The sequence below is a fragment of the Zosterops lateralis genome (assembly GCF_965231275.1).
Source record: "Zosterops lateralis genome assembly, chromosome: 3".
Classification (NCBI taxonomy): domain Eukaryota; kingdom Metazoa; phylum Chordata; class Aves; order Passeriformes; family Zosteropidae; genus Zosterops; species Zosterops lateralis.
Window position 1 is genome coordinate 81,607,289 of NC_139764.1, and position 26,452 is coordinate 81,633,740.

General features: G+C 36.2%; 1 protein-coding gene across 2 annotated transcripts in view; it reads right to left on the reverse strand.

The window, feature by feature from the left end:
* The window catches only part of MEI4 (meiotic double-stranded break formation protein 4), a 76,498-nt gene that overhangs the window by 28,458 nt on the left and 21,588 nt on the right, over window positions 1-26,452 (reverse strand). The window contains exons 3-4 of one of the 2 annotated variants that reach the window (XM_083858584.1): window positions 25,102-25,661; window positions 12,018-12,149 (exon numbers count right to left, since the gene is read on the reverse strand). In XM_083858584.1, coding sequence (XP_083714710.1) covers window positions 12,018-12,149; window positions 25,102-25,661 — 692 coding nt within the window. The remainder of the gene's footprint in view (window positions 1-12,017; window positions 12,150-25,101; window positions 25,662-26,452) is intronic. The other variant, XM_083858585.1, reaches the window with a different exon arrangement.

Consider the following 26,452-nt stretch of genomic DNA (forward strand, 5'->3'; position numbering starts at 1 on the left):
TTATCTGAAGAAAACAGACAAATTTTGAGAAATATATTAATAATTTTCCCATTATTTCAAAAGTTACACTTTAAAGGTGATTAGTAATGCTGTATAGCAAATAACAAAATATTATTCCATATAAAAGGTAATTCTGTAAGCAGTTTAATTCCCATGCAATTCTCTGAAGTCATTATATAAATCCTCTTCCTTCTTGTTAATCTTAAATAATATATAAGGAGAATCTCAGCAGCTTTATGCTTTCCCTGAAAGTCAACTTTCTCCACTTTTTCTACAGTGGTATCTACACTCTAAAGAAGCAGATGGGTACAGTTTAGAAAGAGCTGTCTTTTGCATCATAATTAATTTTTAAGAACCCGTGACCATGGAAAACTGTATCTTAAATAACCCACAGACTGGAATCAGCTCCTACGTTACACAAACATAGGTACAAACTTCTAATTAATTAAATTCAGACACTCCAATTTAAGTAGATTCTTCTTCCAAGCTAAGTAGAGCTGAGCAGTTCTTGAGCAACCACCATGCAGAATAAACTAGTGGGACACATTCCAGAGGTTGGCCAAAGCATTCACTAGGAGAATCATTAAACACTGAAGAAATTAAGGTCCATGATTCAGACTATGTTCTTTAATATTGCAAATAATGATCTTATTTATTTTATATAGTTTCTTAATGTACTGCTAGCTCCTTGCTTTTACTAGGAATGGCAATTTTAAATCCATATAATGGCACTACAAGCGTAATTTGTTTCTTTTATGCTCACAGGTGTTTGGCTGTGATTTGGTTTTTTGGTTTGTTTTTTTTTTTGAAAAGGGTTCTTGCTTTTGTTACTATAGAGAATGAATGCTGCTGAATTAGAAAAAATATTATTCAATATTTTTTCTGTTCTTGTTATATGCATGGGCATGAAATTGTAGTATTCAGTCACTGCTCTGAATACAGAATTAATACTTCATATTATTATGAGAATCACTGCTATAATCCCACACATACCACAAATACTACTTTAACTTCATAAATGCTTTTAGTTGAGGTAATGCTTTCCTACTTTCAAGAAAGAATCTTTTCACTGTAGCTGCTAATCCATTCTTGGCTGTCCAGGACATTATTTTACAATGCCTGCTATTATGGCGTTGAATTCGAATGCATGAATTCAAAGCAAAGCTCATGCTGGCTTCTGTGAAAACTGTGGACACTTAAGTCTTCCTCTTCACATACAAAATGGCTTGAGAAAGAAATCTACAGAAAAAAGTTTCAGTCTGAATGGTAAACATTTTCCAAAATTTACAAACTGAAAAAAAGCTCTTATGATATAAAACACTATCATTTACCTGATCTACAGTGTGGGCGAATTTTACTGTGTGAGAATTGATTCTTTGTCTTGCTTCTGAGAGAGAAAAGTATTCTTTTCACATTGTACCTGAAAATTTATTCTGTTTTCAGCAGATGGTACAATAATGTCTTTCAACAATACAGCATTTATCTGACAGAAGCACAACCCACTAGTCTAATTTTGCTATCAATATTGGAAATACCAACTGGAATTATACACCATTTACTTTTGAGAAAAACATACCAATTATCTAGAATTACTTATTTTCAGTGAGAAACAGTTTTCAAGCTTAAAAGTGTCTTGCCCTCTTCAGCCCCAAACTTCTGGTGTTACCTTCTCCTGGCTACTCTGGAGTTAAGAGTCTGTGAAAGACATACAAGGTTTGGTATGTAATTAGGTCTGAGAAGTAAAAGGAAGATAATTGTGATGGTGTTGAGGTGGAAGGGAGGTTGATAACATCAAAGACTGAGCAGTAACACAATAGTAGTGGACCATGAGAATATCTAGATGGATACAGAAGGGAGGTTAATCACAGTGAAGAATCACCATGTTGATGACTCCTGCCCATGGCAAGCACTGCTCTAGATGTAATCTGAGTTCTCAGTAACCCTTGGTCATTTATCTGTTTCCTCTGCATGGCCTAAACAGCAGATCTTTAGCTCTCCAAGAAGCAAAAAGAATGTATGTTCTCTAACATGAGTGGACACAAAGAAAGGTTGATCAAGCTCACCACATAAACTGCACGCTTTCCAACTAAACTACACATCCAGATGAAAAACAAAACAGCTCCTAAAAGATCCAAGTACTACAGTTCCTGATAAATAATTTTGCTAGCTTGCTCAAGTTATTCAAAACCCTTCTTAAAAGCAGGCAAGTTCTAAATTAAACAGATAGAGAAGCTAATGTGTTGCTTTCCTTGAAACTGCTTCCTTCATTAAAACAAATTAAAAATAACAAGAGGAAAGATATGGAACACACTTAAATATAATTAGTTCTAGCCGTTATTCAAAGTCCCTCTGAAATATCTTTCAGCCCTGGAAGGCGAAGGGCTAATTTAGTGGGTTATGTGCTATCCTCCAGGTTTCTTAGGTATATGAAAGGTTTTCTAGAGAATGTTTGATAAAAATGAGGAGTTTCAGAGCATGTCCCAATATTCACCTTATGTTTCCATAAACTGATAATTATTACCTTCACCAGTTTGTAACCGCTAGAGTGTTACTGAAGCTCCTATAAACTTTCCTGAACAGTATTACTCCTTTGTAGGTAGAAGTATGACTTCTCTCTATATGACTTAACATCTTTTCTTTTAGGAACTCAAATAATTTGCAACTATAATCTATTTCATTTCTAGAAAATTTATCAAACCCAGCAGGATTAGAGATGATACAACAGCAGAAGGGATGGACACACCAGAGGATTGTGCTACCATTCAGAATGATCTCAAAAGGCTAGAGAAACTGGCCAAAAGAAATCCTGAGTTGCCGAAAATGGGAATGCAAAAAAAAAAAGCTTTGAGCAGGTTTTTATACTAGATCATGTCCAGATGTTTCCAACCTTCTCCATCCCATACTTCGACGATCATTCAATCAACTCACTCTGTTTAAACGAATAATAGGACTGAATCATAGTTAAAATAATCAAATTGTGTAGAAAGAAGTCAAAATGGTTAACTTATGCACTTACTCTAAACTAAGGGGTTTTTATAATTTATTCTAATAAGCAGAAATGCTACTTAAACATTTAACTGTTACTCCACTCTCTTGCATTTATCATACACATTTCACCATAGTGCTCTGTATTAAATGTTGTAGCTAGGTTTAGTAAAAGAGCTTTGATTAAATTATAAGCCTCCACAAAGAGTTCTTGAAAACTGCAAGTTCAGCTAGAAGTTTAATAATCTGAAAACTCAAGAGACACTAGTACTAACTTTTAATGAAAGAATTAATTATGAAGATGAAATAGAGCCCAAATGATCTTGTTTCAAGACAATACACCCAGAGGTTTAATTGGGCTTTGCTAACTCAATTCCAGGAATGACAGATGCCAAGAAATTCAAAACATACAAGCTACATCTTCAAAGCCTACACTATAATCATGCAACCTGGGATGCAATTGTCTATGAGAAAGGAGAAATAAACATTTATTTTTCTTCTATTTTTCTTATTTGTTTGCTCTATGCATTTGACTTCTCCCTAGTGAACTGCTACTAGAATCAAGTGAAAATAATCCATTTTTATGTAACAGGAGGCTAAGCTGGAGTGGATTCAAGAAAGTTATTTTCTAAAACTACTTTTAATTCTGTAATGTTGGTGCTACATGCATTTCAAATTTGTACTTCAGCAGAAAAGAAATAATTCTACAAGTTATGCAATACAAATTGTGCTGCTATAAATTCTCCGGTAACAGGATATGTGTGCAAGTGTGCATTGGGAATTGTGGTTTAACTCAGCAGAGGAATCTGATTACCTGCATTTCATACAAATTCAAGACTGTGACCAGCAATGTCTTAATCCTTAATCTAATCAAGCCATATAAATCATATATCCTGCCTGAGAACACTTCAGCTTCTCTTTCAGGAGCACCTCCAACTTCAGCAAAACGTCCTCTGCTCCACAAATCCTGGACATCCAAGCCTGACACCAATCCAGCAACTCATATAATTAACACACAGATCTAAACACACTTAGCTGCTGCTCTCATTCTCCCTCACCATAAACCTACTCCAGTATCCCATTCCCATATCTCCAAAACCCCTGTGAGTCCCAATAAACTCACTCTTCCCCTGACACTTAAGCCCACCAATACATACAATGCACTGAATCAGTTGTGAACTGAGGCTACATCATCAGTGCCTACCTAAAACTGAACCCCCAGATCCCTAAGTCCTCAGTACAATAACCTTAAATCTATCTCTGATACCTTCTATAAAGATGTTCAACTTTAGCTCCTCCCAACCTATCTCCCTAAATTAAATCTACACCAGAAATGCTGTCAATGTAGCAATGAATAGGATCTTTGCTGCTGACACCAGTTGTGAAACCCACTTTCCCCTCTGGGGACAGAATTAATAGTGGTTTGCTGACCTTCCAGATCAAGCCTTAACCAGCACTGTCACCCAAAATATATAAGATTAAAATATGCTATGGAACCAGATTTCATCTTCCACGTGTCTCAGCCATGTAAATCATAATTCCAATCTTAGCTACAAAGCAAACTATGCAGCTAATACCCTTCATCCCAGATATAAACCTACACTGTTAATAACTTCTGTGTCAGTTAAATCCATGAGAGACAAATTCTGCTTGTTTCAGAGCCAAACTTGGGACAGCAGCTCCTTCCGACTGTGGTGGCAGCACGTGAAGGTTTTAGAAAGCACTAAACAAACATCAGTTAATCTTCCTGGTCTTTAAAATAGTGATGGTTAAGCGTAAGTTCTCTAGGTAGATAAACACAGCTTCAAATGTATTTTTAGCAAAACCAAATGAAATCAACAAAGGAGATTCCAGCAGGGCAAGTTGATGTTCTAAGTCATTATGTACAGATCTGTCACACATGTTTAGAGAGACAAGTGTGTGCAAAGCTAGGAAATCCAAGATACTGATGTGTTGGGTAAAATGAAAAGAATGTTCTGAAAGAAAGATGAAGTAATGATTTTACACTAGCATCCTCTGTAATTCCATAGTTCCATTTACATTTTCCTATATTTATCTAAGGTCTAAAAGAGAGTTTTAATTATAAGCTGAACTCTTAATTATACTCTTTAAACAAAAAAAAAAATCATTTTATCAGTGATTCCCAGTTAGAAATTCTAGGACTACAATTCTTTACTTTTCCATTTTATGAAGATGTGGAATACTAAAGCAGCAAACAGACTGCAAAGCCACTGACACGAGAACTGTGCATTTATAATGTATCCCAAAAAAGCATTTAGTGAAACTGCGTTAAAAGCATGCATAATGAAGACTTTCAACAATTCTCCAAAATCAAAAGCCAGAGGGAAATCTGTAACAAAATCTGTTACCTTTCCTGGAAATTGAACTTTTAAGAGCACATATGGTATATATGCTATTCACATAGACAACTGCAATACCCAAAAAGCATTAAGGAAGCAGCGCTCAATTTTCTGTAACATCATTCCATTTTGCAAATCATTGTCTGTAAGCAGGAATGCTCAGTGAGGAAGGGAGCTTAACAGGAACATTAAAACTATCTATTTGAAGACATAGGTTTAAGTAAAAATCAAATGGTCTTCCAGACTAGCAGGCCTACCACATATGCCACAAAAATCTGTTGCTTTGTCCTTATTCATGTTCTGCTTTCAGGCATGCAAAAGAACTAAATGAGCTGTAAAGAAAGCAATAGGAAAAGGACAGTATTAACACTGAGAATAAGGAAGCAAAAGCAGCATCAATCCACATTTAAAAAAAGGTGTAATGAAAGCTTAACTGCATCAAAAATTCAAGTAGATAATTTCATTTAATTTATAATAATGTTGTTTTTGGTTTTTTTGGCTTTTGGAATTTTTTAGTTTTGGGGTCTTTTTTTAAGCTTTAATTCTGCACACAGTTTGAAACAAGAAGATTTCCAGAAATATTACTTAGTAACTTTCTGAAAGATATTATATTTTGGTATCTTTAATTACGCGTTTTTCCTTTTCCAGTATTATGCTTCCATGAATGACATGATTCACCAATATTAAGAGTAATAACACCCTAGTCCAGAGCTCTCCTCATGTAATCAATATTTGCTGCTTCTGCTTCCAAACACACCTGAGGTTTTCTGATTACATGTCACCCTCAATTTTGCCAAGCACCTAAGTGTAGTCAAAGCCCTGCTACCGTTTAGTTCTGTAGGAACACTTCTAAACTCCTTTCTCCTTAATGCTATCATTTCGAGATAATACGAGAGGGAAGAGAAAACTGTATGAACCATTTGTCATTTTCCAGTTCTGTCTAACTTGTAAGCATCTTAAAATCTAACCTGTAATAGGGGATGACATATGCAGCAAAAGCAGGTATACACTTCAAAGGTGTATGGCACTCTTTTGTCATATACCAAGTCTTGACTGATTCTTTCATTCCTGCCTTTCAGAGAAGAGATTTACTTATTCCCAAATCCATATCTCCACACTAGGTATATAAGAAAAAAATGCAGACCCACTAATTATTTTCTCCATCCATTATTTACTTTGTTATCACTAGCATCAGCAGTTCCATGGAATAAAAATTACATTACACTTACTTAGAGCAAAATTTTGCAGCATCTTTAACAATTCACAATTTGAAATATGCTACAATCTCTGCTTACAAGCATAACAAGGAAAGAAATGACATCTTAAAAAGGATGAACAGATGTCCAGATGCAAGTTAAATTATTTTCTGAAGGTCTACATAACACCAATCTCTTTTTTTTCTTACCTAGGTGAAGGTAATTAATCTGATGCATCAGCAAAAGTCAACAGTAGAAATTACAAAAAGCCAAATATACTTGATAGCCATTTTAGTACCTCAAACAATAGTAGACTGCAAAAGGTACTTAGCCTCTCGAGCTGCATAATAGAATCAGTTGGTTTTTTCTTATTAAATCTTTTAGACATTTTCTACCATAGTTGGGAAAAAATAGTATAGCTTTTTTTTCTAACCCATAAGAAACTTTTATTGCAACATATATAAACTTATGTTTGAAGAGATTAACTGTACTGCATAAATGAAGTAAGCTTCTTGGAAAGAGGAGTTTGTCTGAAGAATTCTCTACATCACCTCAGACACACAAGCCTTTGGAATAAAGCACGTGGTGCGTACTACACCTGCCCAGAGCCAACACTGGATACAGAATGGATACGTGAAGAAAGGCTTATGAAGACAAGCTCTGACATTAATAGCTCAGTTCTCAGCACTTAAAACCTTTTGATCATCTAGCTGAACTCAGCTACAGGAAAATTTCATTTTCCCTGATGAACTGATTACCAGCTGAGCTAGTCCAACTTGACATTCACAAAATTTCTAACTTGCAGGCCAGTTACAAAAACAGAAAGGCTCTCCAGCTACAAGAATATTTCAGCCCTTGATTTGCCTCCATATAGAGCTGTTCCTGTACAATTTGACATTCCAGTGACATGACAGTTAGCTACACAGTGCTGGATAGCAATGAAAATCTTGGGAAATACTGAAAACCATAGTGCTTCTTTTTCTTTTTCTGCCTCAATACATTGCCTGCATAGACCACTGGTTTTACAGGTCTTCCTGTTTAGAGGCACATGCATCAGACACACCATAGCTGATTGCATCTTATAAGCAGCTCCAATCCACATATCCTGTACAATCCATCATCATTAGTCACCAGCCTCTTGTGGATACTAATAATAGAATTTGAATACCTGGTAACTAACTTAACTTATTAATTACAGTAACTAAAATAGAACTTGTTCCAAACATCTAATAATGTTACTCAAGTCTGTCAGTGTACCCGCTGAAGTATGCTTTGCATGACTACCTGTTACAATGTTCTGCAGGATCAGGTCTTCCCTCAATGTCTCTTGCCCAGATCATCGGAAAAGACATTTTCATGGAGATATTATGGGATTTTTTAACCCTTAACTCTGGAATTTTACAACACAAGTATCTGCATTTCAGGTTATCAACTTAAACTTATGTAATTTCTCATAGCCAGAAGAAAGAAGCAAACAACTGTAGGGCCAATAATCATAAGTATGTACGAGAACATAGGTTGGACAAGAAATGACTTTTCCCCTCCTTTGACTACAATGGAAAGTTAAAGTAAGAGAGTCAGATGGAAACATCATAGAAATCTGAATTTAGGAGAGACAAATCCCACCTTATGTCTAACTCCTTTGACTCTTTTGAGTCAAAGCTGTTTTGTTTTAATGAGCCCGATTCTCAAGAATTTATGTAACATTCAACCAAGCTTTGCATGACTATCTTCTTCATATTGGCAATTTTTAGTTAACCTTAGCTGCTTGATTGACTTTTATAAGAAGCAGACAGCAAGGTCTACTACATACACCTAAACTAAAGAGGATGAATCACACCCTTTATATCCTGTGTCATTCACTTCAGGTGAGAAGTCAGCATCCACATCTGAATTTGGACTTAATGCTTACATATTGAGAACTACATATAACTTGGTATTTTGATTACAAAATCCCAAATAAACAGCTATTCAGTGTACAGCCTTTGTGATAAAATCATTTTAAAGTTTTAAAAAAGTAAAAATGGCATATAGAAAGTAATGTGATATAAAACTTGGGTAATGCTACTCAAGCTATGCATTAGCAATTACTGAATAACAGAACTTTCCAAAACCTCATAGTATGTCTTTCTTTCTTATTTCAAAATCTATTTTCTGTTTTCTAACTTTCTTTTTCAGAATTCTTGGAATTAACACTGGGGGATTAGAAATGAGCAGTAAAACACAGTAAATCACTATATGCTTTCCATTTCTGGCTCTCTGTCTTTGAGAGTAATCATAAAGGAAGATCTGCTATCACAAGAGGAGCTCAATGTTTGAAAAATAATCCATCTTCCATAGTATCTGAAATCTTCCATTCTGAAATCTTAGTATCATACAGTTCTATCTGTTCTGCAGTACAATTGGGGTTCAGAAAATTTCTATTTCATAGTAAGTTAAGGTTCAATTACAGTATTCTTATAAATTGTATTTATGAAACATGAAAGGTTCCTATAATAGATAACACTCAAAAGTCGACCCACAACATCTGTTTAAAAAAGGAGATCCAATTGAGTTTATATTAATATGCTTTTGCCTAGAATTCAGCACACTGGTGTCAGCAAAGCACTTAAGTATGAGATTTACTTTGAGCCCATGATGAAGTACTTAAATGAATTAAAGCAAACTACTAACTTATTTGAGAGTTTAGTAACATAAAACTCATCTTAACTGTGTGGAAAATCAGGATAACTATACTGTTTTACATAGTCCTTAATTACTTTTACTTTCCATACTAATATGTGGAAACACTGTATACAAAAGTATATGATTCATGTATTTGACACTAATTTGCCATATTGTAAGATTAAACAATTTAACCAATTAGACAACAATATAAAAATATTCAGAGTAATCTCTATACTTTTCTGTTGTAATTTATTACAAACACTTTCCAATAAAAAACCTAATTTTTTAATTTTTAAAGCATGGGACACAGACAGTCCTTTAGAACTGTGCAGACCTTTAGAACTGTGGGCCATAGACTGAGAAGCTTGTTCCAAGAGTTACAAACTCTCTAAAATCAGTCAGAATTCTGAAGTAAAATATTTTCAATATTTATCAAAGATGTATACACAAACCTGCAAGGGGTTGAACTGAGCACACTTCCTACTGAAGACATGATGGAATATAAAGTTGCATATTCTTAAATTTATGCATTTGCAAACTATTTGGAACTTACCTCAAGTCTTAATGAGGAAGTTGAAACAAAAATATTGAGCTATCTAGATGATTAATTTAGAAAAATTAAAAGGAATGTTGTCTTTATTTCAAGTCAGTGTTGAAAAACATCTTCAATTAAAAATATTACTATGAAAAAATAAAACAGAAATTTTCTTGCATGAACAAGCTATTTTTTTCAACTTCAGTATTCCATCAAATGTTCAAAAGTTAACTACAAACTAACCTAGATATATGCCTTAAATAATTCTTTATTTCTTCTATCTGCCAAAAACAGTAAAACTAACAACAAAGCAAAACAAACTTCATTTATTTCCAGGCTTCTAATCATAACTAAAATTCAGAATCTCTAATTTGATTGTTTTAAATGGGAGATACTCTTTGCAATTAACAGTGGTTTTGCTTAAGTAACAAAATACAATTAGGATACTTGTTAGCTAATGAAGTTTGATTATATGAAGTATTATCTTTCTCCAAACTCTAATTTAAGTATTTAGGAAGAGGTTTTTTTAAAGCTGGCATTTTGTTTATTTCAAATTGACATTGTATCATTGGATTTGATTATAAAACAAGAAAAAATACTTTAACCCTTTTTAGAATCATAACTTCCAGAAGTCATACTGCACAGATTCAGAAACATCTGGAAGTAGGTCCATAAATCAGGCCATCAGAATTAATATTTCCGTAATATTAACACATACAGAATATATGAGGGTTTGTAAATGAAAACATCTATTTGGACTTAATGAAAGAATGCATGAACTTTAAAAACACTGACTTCACCACAAGCTAAGCAAACCAGAACTTCAGTTATTTTCCCTACACATACTGAAGTTTTTCAAAGTCCTACAGAGTGTCAGATACAGATTGACAGATTCCCAGCTCCTGAGGCTTCACCAAATATGAAAGCAATAAAAATAATCACAGTATGGCAAGGTTAAGCAGTTCCATAGTAACTAACTCAGAAAAGCACAATGCTTAGTATGACCTTGACATCCCTGTGGAGCACTGAAATGTTCTGTGTTGCCACTGGCAAAACTGAAAAGAAAGACGACTAATCCTGTTAAGTAGGTGAGATTTAATAATGTTAAAAATTAACAACTGCTTTAAACTTAAAAAAACAATTATTTTTTTTAATTACACACTTCCCTATCCTTACAGTTGTTATAAGTCTGTTGACTTTTGTTTGCCATCAATAAATCTAGCATGATAACAGTGACCTAAAATAAGACACAGCTCATTGTCTAATTCCTTCAAAACTGGCATTTTCAGAATACGATTCAAACTAGAAATCTGGCTTGGCAATTGCATGCTCCCTCTCCAACAGTCCAAACTTACTACTATACCATATCCTAGAGAGAAAAAGAATTAAGACTGCTTGAGCAACTCCTATGCCTTTTGTTAAATTAGACTACTGCAAAATAAATCCATGGTGAATGTTTTTGATATGTACCAATAAATTTATTTGCCACCAAATAAGAAGTTTTTAGGATACTGTAAAATCAAGTTGCAATCCCAAGTGAAGCTGAACATTTTGCATAAAATACGTACCAACACATACAGATAAATGAAAAACCTATGAAACCCTTATTTATTTCAAATATCTCTTTTTCAAATGTTAAAGGAACATCCATTCTCTCTCTCTTTCCTCTAGAGTTTACTGGAAAAAATTTAATTTAAGAATAAATTTTACCAAAAATTCTATTCTGCTCTTTACTTCCTACTCATTGTAACAAACTAATCAATATTATGTGCTGGATAACTTTTGCATCATGAAAATTAATAATTTGAAATAATTCACCCTAATAATGTGAAATGTGAAATCTAATTCTGAAATAAAATAAAGCAGCTGACTTTCCAGTTTTACATGAGTCAGAGAGAGAACATCAAAGTTCTATTGTGTGTTCAGCTGAATACCAAAGTTGTATTTCCTGCACAGTCAACAATTTATACATGGCACTGTTTTCTAACTCATTATTTCAAGTATTTTGCAAACTATATAGTATGATCTAATAACCTATACAGTCTATTTATTATGCAGTCTGATTTTACCTTTCCATATGGAATTTTCTCTTTTTTTTTTTTTCTCTCTTTTTGAATTTACTGTTTAAGGTAGCTCCTAGCATTTTCTGGATTCTTAAATCTGAATATTCCATAGAATTATGCTTTTTTTACATTTTAAGAAGCAAATAAATACAGCCAAAACACCTCCCAACATCACTCTTTAGCCTTTCTCCGAAAGAAAAGATGACACTACCTGGTGAGCCTGCAACAACTGCTCAGCAAACTGACGGACTTCTGATAGGAGAAGTGATATTAAAGAATTTCTTAGTACGTTGTTCCTTCCTAGCAAACCCAGCGTTTCTGATACAGAATGCAGTGCCTGAAACTAAAGAGAAATAACAGCAAATTTAATCTTTCAAAATGCAGCTCAATCTTTTTTTATCCCAAACAATTACTTTCAGTAGAAATGGGATTTACATATTAAAATGTTAAAGAAAATGCCCAATTCAAAATTTTAGAGTTTAAAATTCTATTGATTACAGACGTATGAGATCAATGAGAAATGGACATCTATCCTCACAAGATTAATACCACAGGAAACTGTCACGTGAACAAACTCCTCCAAAAGTGTGAACTCCCCAGGATACCACTTTTCAGCATTAGATGTCATCATACCCATCTCTTCACACAGCAAATCGGTGACTACCCTGCACATACAGTTCTGCTTTTCACAGCAAGATAAATGAACAAACAAATTCTTTGAAATTCAAACATGTGAGCTGGGAGCTGTACTAGGGTGTTCTGTCAATATAGTTATCAGGAAAAAACTTGATTAAATGCTAACTGCTAGAAGACACACTATGTATCTGTATGTATTTTCAAATCCAAACAATTCACTTTCATACTGTTCTTTAACAATTTCTCCTGAGCCACAAGAGTAGTGATGTAGACTTACATGAGAATTAAGTTAGTAATGTTTTGTCACAGTTTCTTCTACTAAAAAAAACACCCGTTTTTTTGTTCCCTGAAATTGAAATAAATAGCTATTATGTAATGAAGCATACAGCTCTGCAAAGTACACCAGATTTTCTATATGTAAACACACTGGAATTATTTCAAAGGAAAAAGAAGACACATTAAATAGAATTACTATAATTTGTATTCTTGCATAAATGTATATCCCCTAGAACACTAATATTCAGTAACTCTTTGTAAATGAGTATTTTTGACTGACAAAAGGATATTATCACACAAATTTGTATGCCTAAGAATAACTATGATGTTTTAACCACTCGAAACACACCACTGCATCCTATTAACAACCTAGATTATACCTCCAGCCAACTCATATGTGTATACAGATGCAGACATAAATATATATACATACATATATATATGAATAAAAATACTTGCCCACCATTTACAAGTTTGCATCAGATGAATCCTGCTGGGAAACTCTTCCAAACACACGAAAGGCAGAAAGGTGTTCCAGGAGCAGTCAGCATGATTTGATTTAGGGGAAACATTTTACCTTGACTTTACCATGGTTTTCAACACCGTCTCTTGTAAAATTGTCACTGACCAAATTCTGGACTAGGTAAGTAGACAGCAAGGTAGACTGAAATTTTTTGCTGTAAACCCCATTAATTAGGCAGCTTTGCATTTACAGTTCTTGCTTGACTGCCTGATCAGCAGTTGATGCAATGCCTATTCAGCAGCCCCTTCCAGCTGAAGAGCTGGATCAGCTTGGTTATCATCTGCCCAACATGAGACTCCTATGGAGAGTCAGAACAACCCAATTTGAACAAAACTTTGCCTTCAATCACTTCACTTCTGCGTGTAATCCCAAAACAAGTATCAAAAGAAATCTACAAAAGACACACAAGTCTCAAGTTCAGAATTGAATCTGCATGCAGACAGAGATACAAAGTAAACTCCTCTGATTAAAAAGAACTTGTAAATTGTACACATACAGCTTCAAAAACCTGCGTAATTAAAATCGTTCATCAACATATACATCAAAGAGTCTATAAATATGAAATGTGAATGAAGATGTGACAAAAATAGGTTTCTGAACAATGAAAATGATATGAAGGCATAATGTAATGCATGCACCTACCTGTGCTTTGAGGACATATAAATTAAAATGAGACTTTCATATACTGGAAATATATACCCCTCCAAACAAAACAGTGACTCCTCTTTTTAAAAACAAAGCAGAAATTAAAATTTTGAAAGTCTTCCGCAGTGTCTACTAGAAACAAGTTTGCAATACATTGATAGTTCTGCCTTGAGAGCAGCCATGTTCCCAAGGATACAACTGCTTCAAGTCATGGTTTAAAAAATGCTTAAAAATAGCATATTTTTCAGTGAAGTTGCCATTCATTCTTATTTCTTTTAATAAATTAAGGAGGGATACAAATTTTACAGTTCTATATTTTCAGAGCATAACACTGAGATACTTGCTAATTTGCCTTTGGCAAGCAAGCAAACTAGGCAATTGAGAGCAGTTTTTCAAGGTAACCTCTGCAAAGATCACAGAAAAACATGAATATTGTTGTTCTTCTTCAAGCTCTCTTCTATTTGCTTACATAATTTTTGATAGATAATGAAGCAATGAAACTTTTTTGTGCAATTATTGTTAATGCTAGCTCCTGAGATATAACTAAAATAGGATCTTTCACAAAAATTCTGTTATCTTTTGTCATTTGGCAAAAGTTGTCATTTTCTATTTGGAACTTTCGAGGACTAGATAACAGGGGACCTCGAAATTTAAAGCCTCAGCCCCTACTAAGAGAAGTAAATAGGTATTTTGTATTTTGTAATGAAGCCACTTAGGGTACTTAAGATATGGGTATCAGCGGCAACAAAAAATCCCACTGGTTAACTTATTAACACTGAATAAATATTCTTATTAAACATATCCTTATAATAAAAAAATTCACAGTAACATACTATAGAAAATATATTATTATTATATTTAATAAATATTGATACTGATTTTTAAAATTCCACTGATTTATTAAAGAACAATGGTTTTACATTGTAACTTGATGGATCACTTATATTCGTATAAGAATATTTTGAGAAAATAAGAGACAACAAAGAAGGCTAAGATAGTGCTGTTAGACTATATGAATTAAATGCATTCAGAATGAATTTATAGGATATAAGTAATAAATCTGAAAATAGCAAACAGAAGTAAGATTTTGTTGTACAGCAATGCTCATGTCTTGCTAACTGTACTCTGTAACAGTTACTCTGTTACACTACTCTGGAAACATTAAAACTAAAAAAAAAAGAATCTAATAGTATGTAGTTTCATTAAAGATAAAAGCATATGTTCAGCTCTCAAATCTATCCAGTGTTAAAAAGGAACAGAAAGCTTTTAATCCCCTGGGCTTGTTTAATGTTGAAGATGAAATAAAACCAATGCATTTCAGGAATCCTCAGGTAAAAGCAGTCAGAAAATTAAATGGTAAAATATATTTCACTAGAAACAGGAAATAACGGAGCCTGGTTCACTGTTCAGGTCCTGCATCACCTCTCCCTAGTCATCCTCCCACACCCCAGGTTGTACTGTCTTCCCATGTTATTCAAGGAGAGCAAGAGAGGGTAATGCTGTGACAGTATCTGGGAAGGATGTGTGGACTGTCGACCGGGCTGTTGCCAAAATGAATATATAATGTCAATGTTCGGCTTATCTCAGGCATACTAATTTGGTTTCTCCTTTACCTAGCTACAGATTTTAAAGCCTACTTGAAGGCACTATTGACCTTTCACTTCTTTCCAAATGATTTCAAGCTGGCTATCAAAAGTTACTTGCAGAGGAAATGACTGATAACCAAAGCAGACAGCACACTACTGTAAGCTCTGTTTCCCAGGAAATAGCATAAAAAACTTACAAATTAGTTTTCTAGAACTCATTTATCACTGTGTTAGATTTTATTTAATAGTGGATAGTTAAAATTTGTGAGTTTAACTTTGATTTTTTTAATTTTGTGAGTTTTTTAATTCCTTGATGAGTTGTGTGATTCACTACACCATTAAACTACGAAAACTGTACCTTCTTTTCTGTTTTGCTAATTTAAAAGTTTTTGTCCCAAGTAACAGCTCTCTTTCTCAATAAACTGACATTTGGCAATACAGGACAGGCAAATAATTATTGCAGGCATCCCCAAATTGTGAGGTGTTACACACAAAACTATTTTCGCCTTTGATTACTCTCACCCATTTAGTCCAACCTGACTTCCACACCTAATCATCAAAGCCAGTTGAAAAGCTCACTTTTATAGAGAACATTAGCACCCCTTTATCTTATCTTCACATTGCTTCCTTTGTTAATTGATGGTTCTCCTGTAGCTCTCTCTTCCTGTTTACATGCCAGTATTTATTCTACCTATCATTCTCGAGAATTTAAACATATTATTTCAACTGTGCTCTGTAGACCACATCTCAAGCCCTTACTCTGCCTTTATCCCTTTACAGAATCATACAATCCTGGAATGTTAAGGCTGGAAGGTATCTTAAATATCATCTACTTTGCCCTCTCTGCCTGGGCATAGACATCTCCCATTAGACCAGGTTACTCAAGGGCTTATCCAGCCTGACCTTTAACACTGCCAGGCCTGGCACATCCACAACTTCTCAGGGCAATCTGTTTCAGTATCTTACTGCCCTCACAGTAGAGAATTTCTTCTTAATACCCAGGCTAAATTTCCCCTCTTTCATAATCTTGTTCATGCTTCCCTCCACTCTTCTTAACTTGATGTTCTCCACTCAAACCATCAGCTGGCTTCACTGCTGCCAGTATTGTCCCTGGAAAGCTGTGGTGTGATATGCAAAGATTAGAGCCACGGGGTGCTAGTGAAGATCCTCTGCTGCTGATTCCGAAATGTGCTAGCCGCACTGAAGCACACTTGCAGTCTTAGGGATATGAGCCAGGGACTCCTGAGTAACAGAAGCCAACAGGGAAATACCAGGGAGGGAAATGTCTCAAAGGAATTAACAGGTGTTCCTCTAGGAAGGTGACATGGCTGACAACTCAGCTGAGGTGCCTTTACACCAATACACACAGCAAGGGCAAAAACTGGAGGAGCTGGAAGCCACTGTGCTGCTAGAAAGCTACAACCTTACCATTGGTTGGAAGTTCAGTGGGACAAATCCCATGACTGGAACATGATTATTGAAGGCTAAAGAGTGTTCAAAATAAACAGGGGAGAAAGGAGAAATGGAAGGGTTGCCCTCTCTATCAAGAGCTGGATTGAGCTCCAGCTCAGAGAACAACCACAAGCAGCATGAAAGCCAGTGGGCAAGAATCAGAGACTGAGGCAGCAAAGGGAACCTTTTGACTGGGATCTACTACAGGCCCCTGATCAAGGAGAGCCTCTTTGTTGGGACCCTGGAGGCTGAAAATTTCAGGCTTTCTGAGCTGAGGGGTGCTGACCCTAAGGCAAGCACTGCACTTGACTTGAGGCCTTGGAACAGGCTTCTGAGATTGTGTGATAGCACAGGGGTTGTGGGTGTGTAGTTTGAATAGTGGTGTGTGATCTCACAGGGTGAAAAACTTAGATTTGGGGTTTTGGTATACAGTAAAGTGTTTGGGCCAAGATGGAGGATTCAGAGTGTTGTCTGGGTACTTCTTTTTTGCCTTCTTCTTCATTTTCTTCACAGATGTGGGTGGTTTTCTCTAATTGGGTGAAAAAGGTCCACATTACAAGTCATTATTGGGTCAAAAGTATAAATAATATAGGTGTCACCTTGGTATTGGGTAATTATCTCTTAAAGAGCCTTGGTGAGAGTTAGAAGCACTCCATTTTGCCTCATTTCTCTATCTTATTAGTTGGAGCTCACGCTTCGTGAGACTGTAAATAGATAAAAAATAATAAACAACCAAGACCAAACTTGACTCAACGTTTCCCATGTCTTTCATCCTGACTTTGGCTGAGATAAAGCAGACAGAACTGTAACACCTCTTGACAAAGTCTTTTTGCAGGTGGCATTGAGCTCACAGGCTCTTGTCCTAATGGCAAGCTTCAGCCCACCCATCATCTGCTGGAAAAGCCAACTTTGTCCTGTAGTTCTTCCACGATTGTAGCTTTAGTGTATGATCTGCATCAGCTGAGGATGGCTGAGAGGGGGATGGACATTTTCTTTCATTCATTCTTGTCTTATTATTTCTCTGATCCATTTTACTGAAGTAAATGAGGGTCAGTCAGATTGGCGAGTACTTTAGACAGTAGTAATTTTCAAGACAATGGATTTTGATTACCATTTGACTTAACTCTCTTCATAAGGACAACAGGTTACTGAGAAAATTTAATTCAATAATCAAGATATTCAAACATTGACTCTTACTAGACCTCAAAATCCAGGCAACATGTTTTAATATTCATACAAATGAAGTGCTCTTCCCCTAAAAAAGCAAAATCCTTTTCCTGATGAAAATGCACCCATAATATACCCCTTGAGACTCAATTAATTAGGAAAACTGAAGCCTGCTTGTTTTACATTTGAAAACCACCAGTGACAGGAATAACTGTTTTTAAATCTTATTTTTCCCTAAGTATGAAAGACTCTTGTAAACCGATGGGTTAAGTCCTGTCTTGGCTGTGGCTGACAAAAGATACTGCAAACCTATACACAGCTGGGGAAATTTACTGTTACCCACAACTAGCTGCAGCATGTATTAAATGCAGACTGTTGCACGTATTCAAGCATCAGAGTAAGTTTATGATTACTCTCTTCCACGAAAATTCAGTCATTAACAAATCATACAATTTGAATCCTAGATAAGAAAAGATTCAAAACCATGGTTCTGATGAATGTGTGCAGTTTTAACTGCACAAGAACACATATACATTTCATTACATAATTGCCACTGAGATATAAACATTTCTCCTTCTGCTTTTCAATATATTACTTTTCAACTTGTTATTCTCACAAAGGATTGTGAATTTTTTCTCACACAAATATCCAGTAAAGGCATCAAACTACTACTTAGAACTTCTGCATTTGCTTTTCTGTTAAATGTTATCAATAGCAGCATTTCGAGCACTGGCAAAATTTTGCATAAAGGCTTTTAGATGAAACATGAGAGAAAAATTAAAATGGGCAATAAAGTCCCAAACAGGAAAAGAGAAGTTCCTAAAACTATGTTGATGTCTCAGTGTTCCTCCAGATGCTGTTAATGCTAGTAACTTCAAAACAACTACCCTAAAGGTAGCCAATTTCTGAAAAAGAAAAGGTTAAAAAAATAAGAAGGAAATATCCCGTAACCTTTCTTTGTGTGTGTTGTTTGACTGGAACAGCAATTCATGACTTAGTATCATCTTCAAAGTCAGTATTGCTGTTTTAAACATAGCATGAGAAGCAAAGAACAACAGACCACTGAAACAAATCTCTCTTCCTTCTAGGTCTTGTTTGAAAGAGATTATGAGTGAGATGGGCCAGAGAGACGAGGTATTTGTTGAACAGGACCCCAACACAGCTCAACGTTAGAATCCCAAAAGTAGTGTCTTTGTCTTTTGGTTAACTCCTTAAAACATGAGGTCCAAGAAACAGACACAGATCCCTGTAAAAAACCCAGTGTGAAGGCCAGGACCTTTTGGCCCACAACAGATGCATTAGCCAGACTTTGAATTAGAGTATTGACTGCATTGACTGTTCTCTGTACAACCAGTGAACTGAACTGTCTGCAGTACTGACAAACTGGTGTGACACCACTAAGGATCACACCACAGAAATCCCATGTAATGCAGCACCCCGTGACGTACTTGGCCATGACAGCTTTGAACACAACTGAACTGCACTGAAAGAGGCTAAATATAAATCTATTTTTCTTTTATCTCCAAAGTAATAAATGAGACTCTGGATTCCCTCACAAAACCTGTTTTGAAGTTTCACACAGCTGTGTAGACAAGAGATGCAAATATGACACATATAAAACATCTTAATTTCTGTTAGAAGAGGTTTGACTTTTAAAGATAATTCCATATATTATGAACCTACAGACAGCCCAGATTCACCACAGGAGGCTTCCAGGCAAGCTCTAGGATACCACCTCTGAAGCACTCTACTGTCATGAGCTGTCCAAAACCTCACCAGAAATACAAAACACATATGCTACCCTAAACAGCACAGGGAGCTGGGAATCCCCTAGTGCCTCCAACTGTTGCATTTTTCTGATATAGGACAAATGATCTCCTGTTTGAACATACTCTACACAACAGATACAAACATCAACAGAATAGGAACACTTCAGTGCCAGTGAGTGAGTGATGCAACTAGGAGCAGGAAAAACGTACATTTGCTGTCTCTCTGCGGAGGTGGATGAAGACAGACACTGTCAAATCCCAAACAGGTAGATTAAGCAAAAAACTATGTTCCAGTGCTTCCTTTCTGAAGTTTCCACTCTATTGTAAGGACTGTAATTACATACCGTAGCTCCTACCAGAGTTTTCCATGCAAAATGTTTTCCCATGTTTTGTCAGGTAGTAGAGTTCATTTGAAAGCCAGAGCCAGTGGCTCTGCCAACAGAATACAAGCTCACAGAGTTTTATAGTTATATATATAGATGACACTTTGGTCAGTTTGAAAGCAGGACTTGCAAGGAACCTACATAAATACGACAGTGGTTCTGTGACATAGCAGAGTGTGCCAGTGGAGTGACTCTGCACAAATGAACAATTTGCAAACTGAAAGGCAATACACACTGCTACAAATCCCCAAAGGTCTCAGTGATGAGGACTCAAAAATTGGTGATGAACAAAGTGCTTGCTCCACAGATCAGCAGTGACTGTCACACATTTTGCTGCATGAAAGCAACAGCTCATCTGTAGCAGAGTTAGATATAGGATCCTTACAAGCTTTCCTGTGGCAGCCATACAGGGATGCAAAACCATGCCAGCAGCAGGTGCAAAGTCAGGCCTTGCACAGATTGTTGCACCTCTGAACATTCATTTATGCTTCACCCTAAGCAGCTGTGACTTGAGGGCTCCTTTTTTAGATATTTCCAGGTTTATTCGAAAAGATTGTGTGTCTAACAACTGTGTACATATTTCTGAGCTGCTCTCCAAAACAGAAGGGGAAAATTTAAAAAAGGAAAATTCAAGAGGCCATTTTTAGATTTTTGATATAGATAATTTAATGTTTTATGCAAAATTACCTTTTATTTTCTCTCACATACCTTAATTGACAAACTTATTTTTTTCCTTTTGATACCTATGTCAGTTTGGAGTTTCAGGTCAGACTCTATCCAAAGCACACAGCTTTAGGCAGCTGGATCCAGGAAAAAATTTCAGAGTACACACCTCTGCTGGTTTTACAGTTTTCAATGTTTTATAATTAGGAACATTTCAAACAATAGGATTCAACAGTTACAGCAAGTAATTCTGCTGCTGTTTTTCTCCCATTACATCTAAGGTAGAGATAATGATTCCTTTTCCAATTCCCAAAGATTATTTAAATTTATTTAACTTGTTCTGAAAAACACTGAGATTACCTTTGAAAATGTAATTCATTAAGTGTAATTCACAGCCACTTCCCTCTGTGAGCTTTTTTAAGGTGTTTCTCACAGCCTTTTATTCTTGAAAGTCCCTGACAGTTTTAATGATGACGATAGTAAAGGGAAAGCTGTACCAAATACTACTTTGCTGCATAGCTGTCTATACAAATGCTTTTTGACAGTAAGGTTAGATACAACAAAATATTAGTATGTTTATTCTGGAGGGATTTAAGCATTTTCCTGGAATTCATACAGTTTGCGACTCTTTCCAGAAGATAGCCTTGTAAGTAATGGTAGTTTTTTTGTTTTTTTAAACCTATAATCTTGCTATTTCAATCACCACCTGTATGAAGTGTTCCTGGGAGATATCTGGTACACAGCACATGTAGAATTAGTTACACAATTTACACTGCTAATTCTGAATGCTACATTTCCATTTATTTCTATTTCCAATTCAGTTTAAAGAAAACCAAACCTCTAATCTAGAAACCTCCAGGATTATCCCTTAGTAATTGGTTTATACGATTTTTAAACTCTTTTAACCTGTTTGACTGAAGTAATGGCTGCCAATAGTAATGACTGAAGTCAATATTTTGGCGGAAGCAAGATACAACATATCTCATTAAAAGACATCTGTTTGTTTTAGTGAAGTTATTCAGAGAAAATTTACCACTTTCAAATTATGTGGCTGTATTACATCTCTCCTGAATGATTCATAAAAATACTTTGCAGACCTGAAACATCCCTGATCTATCAAAGTATTTTCTCCCATCTAAGACCTCTCACTTAAATTTTGCCAGATTCCTCCAATCAACAGGAAATCCAGATAAATACAAATGGAATGTATGGTCACGTCCTTTCAAAACACTGATGAGGGACACCTCTAATTAAAGACTGAGTCTTGCACCATGCTGACACTAAAGTAGAGATGTTTCTGGTAGTAGAAACACAAGGTTCTAGTCCTGAAAAGATTTCAGCCTGAATGTTTCCTAACCATAATACAGGTATATCCTTCTCACAGAATCACTAGGTTGGAAGAGACCTCCAAGATCATCCAACCCATGCCCTAACACCTCAACTAAAGCATGGCACCGAATGCCACATCCAGTCTTTTTTTAAACATATCCTGGGATGGCAACTGCATCACCCCGGCAGACCATTCCAGTACATTATCACCCCTTCTGTAAAAAAAAAATTCCTAATATCCAACCTCTATTCCCCTTGGCGCAGCTTAAGACTGCATCCTCTCGTTCTGTCAGTTGCTGCCAGGAGAAAGAGACCCACCCCCACCTGACCACAGCCACCTTTCAGGGAGTTGTAGAGAGTGATAAGGTCACCTCTGAGTTCCTTTTCTCCAAGCTAAACAACCCCAGCTTCCTCCCTCAGTTGTTCCCCACAGGGTTTGTATTCTAAGCCCCTCACCAGCCCCGTTGACTCCTCTGGACGCGCTCAAGTGTCTCAATGTCCTTCCTAAACTGAGGGCCCAGAACTGGACACAGCACCTGAGGTGTGGCCTCACCAGTGCCAAGTACAGGGGAAGAATGACCTCCCTGCTCCTGTTGGTCACATCATTCCTGATCCAGGCCAGGTGCCACTGGCCCTCTTGGCCACCAGGGCACACTGCTGGCTCATGTTCAGCTGCTGTCACCAGAATCCCCAGATTCCTTTCTGCCTGGGCACTGTCCAGCAACACCACCCCCAGCCTGTAACACTGCAGGGGTTTTTGTGACCAAAATTCAAGACTCGGCACTTGGACTTCTTAAATGTCATCCTACTGGATTCCACCCATCCATTCAACTGTTCCAGGTCTCTCTGCAGAGCCCTCCTAACTTCCAACAGATTGACACACGCTCCCAGCTTAGTGTCGTCTGCAGATTTACTAATGAAAGATTCAATAGCTTAATCCATGTTATCAATAAAAATATTGAACCAAACTGGCCCCAGCACAGACCCCTGAGGGACACCACTGGTGACTGGCCACTAGCTGGATGCAGCACCATTCACCACCACTCTCTTAAGTCAGTTCTTAACCCAGCAAAGAGTGCTCCTGTCCAAGCCCCGGGCTGCCAGCTTTTCCAGGAGTGTGCTGTGGGAGACAGTGTCGCAGGCCTTGCTGAAGTCCAAACAGACAATATTCACAGTCTTTCCTGCATCCACCAGGTGAGTCACCAGGTTGGTCAAACATGACCTACCCCTCCTAAACCCGTGCTGGCTGGGCCTGAGACCCTGGCCATCCTGTAGGTGCTGCATGATGACACTCAGTATAAACTGCTCCATTACCTTACCAGGTACTGAGGTCAGCCTAACCGGCCTGTAATTACAGGGATCCTCCTTCCCACCCTTTTTGTGAATGGGTGTCACATTGGCCAATTTCCAATCTTCCGGAACCTCACCAGTGAGCCAGGACTGGTTGTAAATGATGGAGAGTGGCTTTGCAAGCTCCTCTGCCAGCTCCCTCATCATCCTGGGATGGATCCCATCTGGGCCCACAGATTTATGAGTGTCCAAGCATCTCAGCAGTTCTCTGAATGCCTTCTCCTGGATAAAAGGGGCACCATTCTGCTCCCTGACACCAACTACCAATCCACAAGGACAGTTGTCCTGAGGACAAGCTGTCTTCCCACTAAAGACTGAGGCAAAGAAGGCATTAAGCACTTCTGCTTTCTCCTCATCTGCAGTTACTAAGTTCCCTCCCACATCCAATAGAGAAGAAAGGTTGGTCTTACCCTTCCTTTTACCATTAATAAATTTGTAAAAAACATTTTTCATTATCCTTTACAGAAGTTGTCAAATTAAGTTTGAACTGAGCTTTGGCCTCCCTAATTTTCTTCCTACATGCCATTTTTTCACCCAATGTCCTCTTAATTTGGTAATAATATTTGTTTGATGTTCATGTTCTGGAATAAACACTCAATACACAGACAGTCGGATTCATTTTAACTTAAGACAAATGAGCACAGCCATCCACAGACATACCTGATTTCTAAGCTCTCTCATTTTGAGAGGCAACTTTAGAATTTATCCTAAAATAGGAACCTAGTACCCAGTATGCATTCTTTAGGCTCCAAGGATTACAGGGTAATATCTTAATTTGCTCTAATGGCTACATGAGGACATTAAATTGGTACATTTAAGCATCAAAAAATACCACCATTGTGTCTGTTCCAAGTTACTCTAAAAGGCAGAATGAAAACCAAAAATCCTAAGAAACAATTCATTATCTGTAGGGCATCTTGCAAAGACAGATCAGGGATGCTTCAGTTGAATAAGGAAATTAACAAGATGATACATGGAATAGCACACAGTGATGAATACAAAAAAAATGCAATTCAGTCCTATTTGTTTTTGTGATGGGGACATTATTTTTGAACTCTTCATTCATTTGCTTATGTATTTTTAAAACGCAAATTTGCAAGTAGCTAGAGAATGATGGATATCTGAAGCAAACAAACTACTTTATTCAGATGCTGAAGAAAGAATAAAAATTCATTACATATGAATGAATAGCTACAGTATATCTCTATATAACAAGAAAACAATGTGGTTTTCCCTCATATTTTCTATAAAGTTGCTTTAAACTGCATTTTTTATCAGTTACTTAAAAGTTCTGTACTTTGGAATAGGCTAGAACTTGCTAGAACATGAGCAAGAACATTTTCAAGTGCTTCAGAGCATTTTTTATCCATATTGCAGAAAAGAACAATCAAAAAAATCTCTGAGCAGTACACTTCAAAATATAAGACAAACTGTTACTTTAAATATGCATAAAACCAGGAGAATATTACAGTATATGGAAGTGGGATACGAAAGAAGGAAAATGTAATAAACTTACCCTATTGACACTCCTATTTCTTAAAATAATTTGAATTAGATTTTTCTTAAATTCTTCCATCTTCTTGAAACACTTCTTCAAAACATGATTAGATAATTTAGTATCAGTTATCAAACTGATCAAAACACGAACTCCTTCAGTAAGAAAACTTGGAGCTGGGAATTTAGGACTGTTGTAAAAAAAAGTAAGTCCATCAAGTAACTGAGACACTGAATTGCATATGGTGAAAGAATCATTCTCAAGCTCTGAGAAGTCTGCTTGAAGAATTCCTCCTTCTGACAGATTTCTTATTTCAAGCAAACGTTGCAAAAAATGCACTGGAGCAGTCACAGATTGCACCTTGCTAGTATGGCAAAGAGTCAGTGGGGGAACTCTTTCCAACCAATGTTTTGATGCATTGACATTACGCTCAGATTGGTGAAAATCTGAAGCTCTGCCTAAAGAATCAAACGCAGAGTCATTACAGACATCACATCCAGAGTCTTCTAGCTGGCTTGAGTAACTTGTAGGATTTATAGATTCCTGACCCAGAAGAGTTTCAGCAGAAGTATCCTGTTTTCCTGGAATGCAAACATGAAAATTACACTTGTGCAATGCTTAAATACATACTTATTGAAAGTGCCATATATACTTTCTCCTTTTTGCTTCCATGCAAAAAATCATGTAATACATGTGTATGTTGGCTCCTCAAGAACTTCCTATGACTAGAATTTAGCTGTGGAAGAAGATATTTTTAAATTAAAGTCAAAAATTTGAAAAGTTAATGTCTATTTGTGAATAAAATGTTTTATGCTCATAGTAATATGTACAGTAATTCTGAGTTTAAAACTGTCAAAAATTTTAAGTTTTCCTAGATATAATTTAAGTATACATAAACCAAAAAATTTAAGTGAATATCTATACCCCCATTATTTTCCAGGGAAGAAAATGCATGTAAATTTTTGATCCTCCAAACATTTTCACTGCTTTTATTCTCAAAAATTCAGACTGCTTTTAAAAGGCGGTGAAAGTCTGTTACTATAACTGCATCAAATAAAATATTCTTCTTTATGTGTACTCTCGCTCTCTAGTCAGGTAAGAAATTCTAACAACAGTCAAAGTTGAACAGAACATTAGGTTTGATTTTTTTCATTATTTAACAAAGAGGAGCATTCAGAATCAAAAGCTTCTTCAGTCATCACCTATCTCATACCATCTCCTTCAAAGACACATGAACTACATTACAAGAGGTATATAGTACATTCACACCAATAAATTACTTTTGTGTGCTACTGTAGAATCTCTTTCATCCCATTTCACACATTAAATACATTTAAGGCAATGCCTCTTGACATTCAAGGCAATGCTCCAG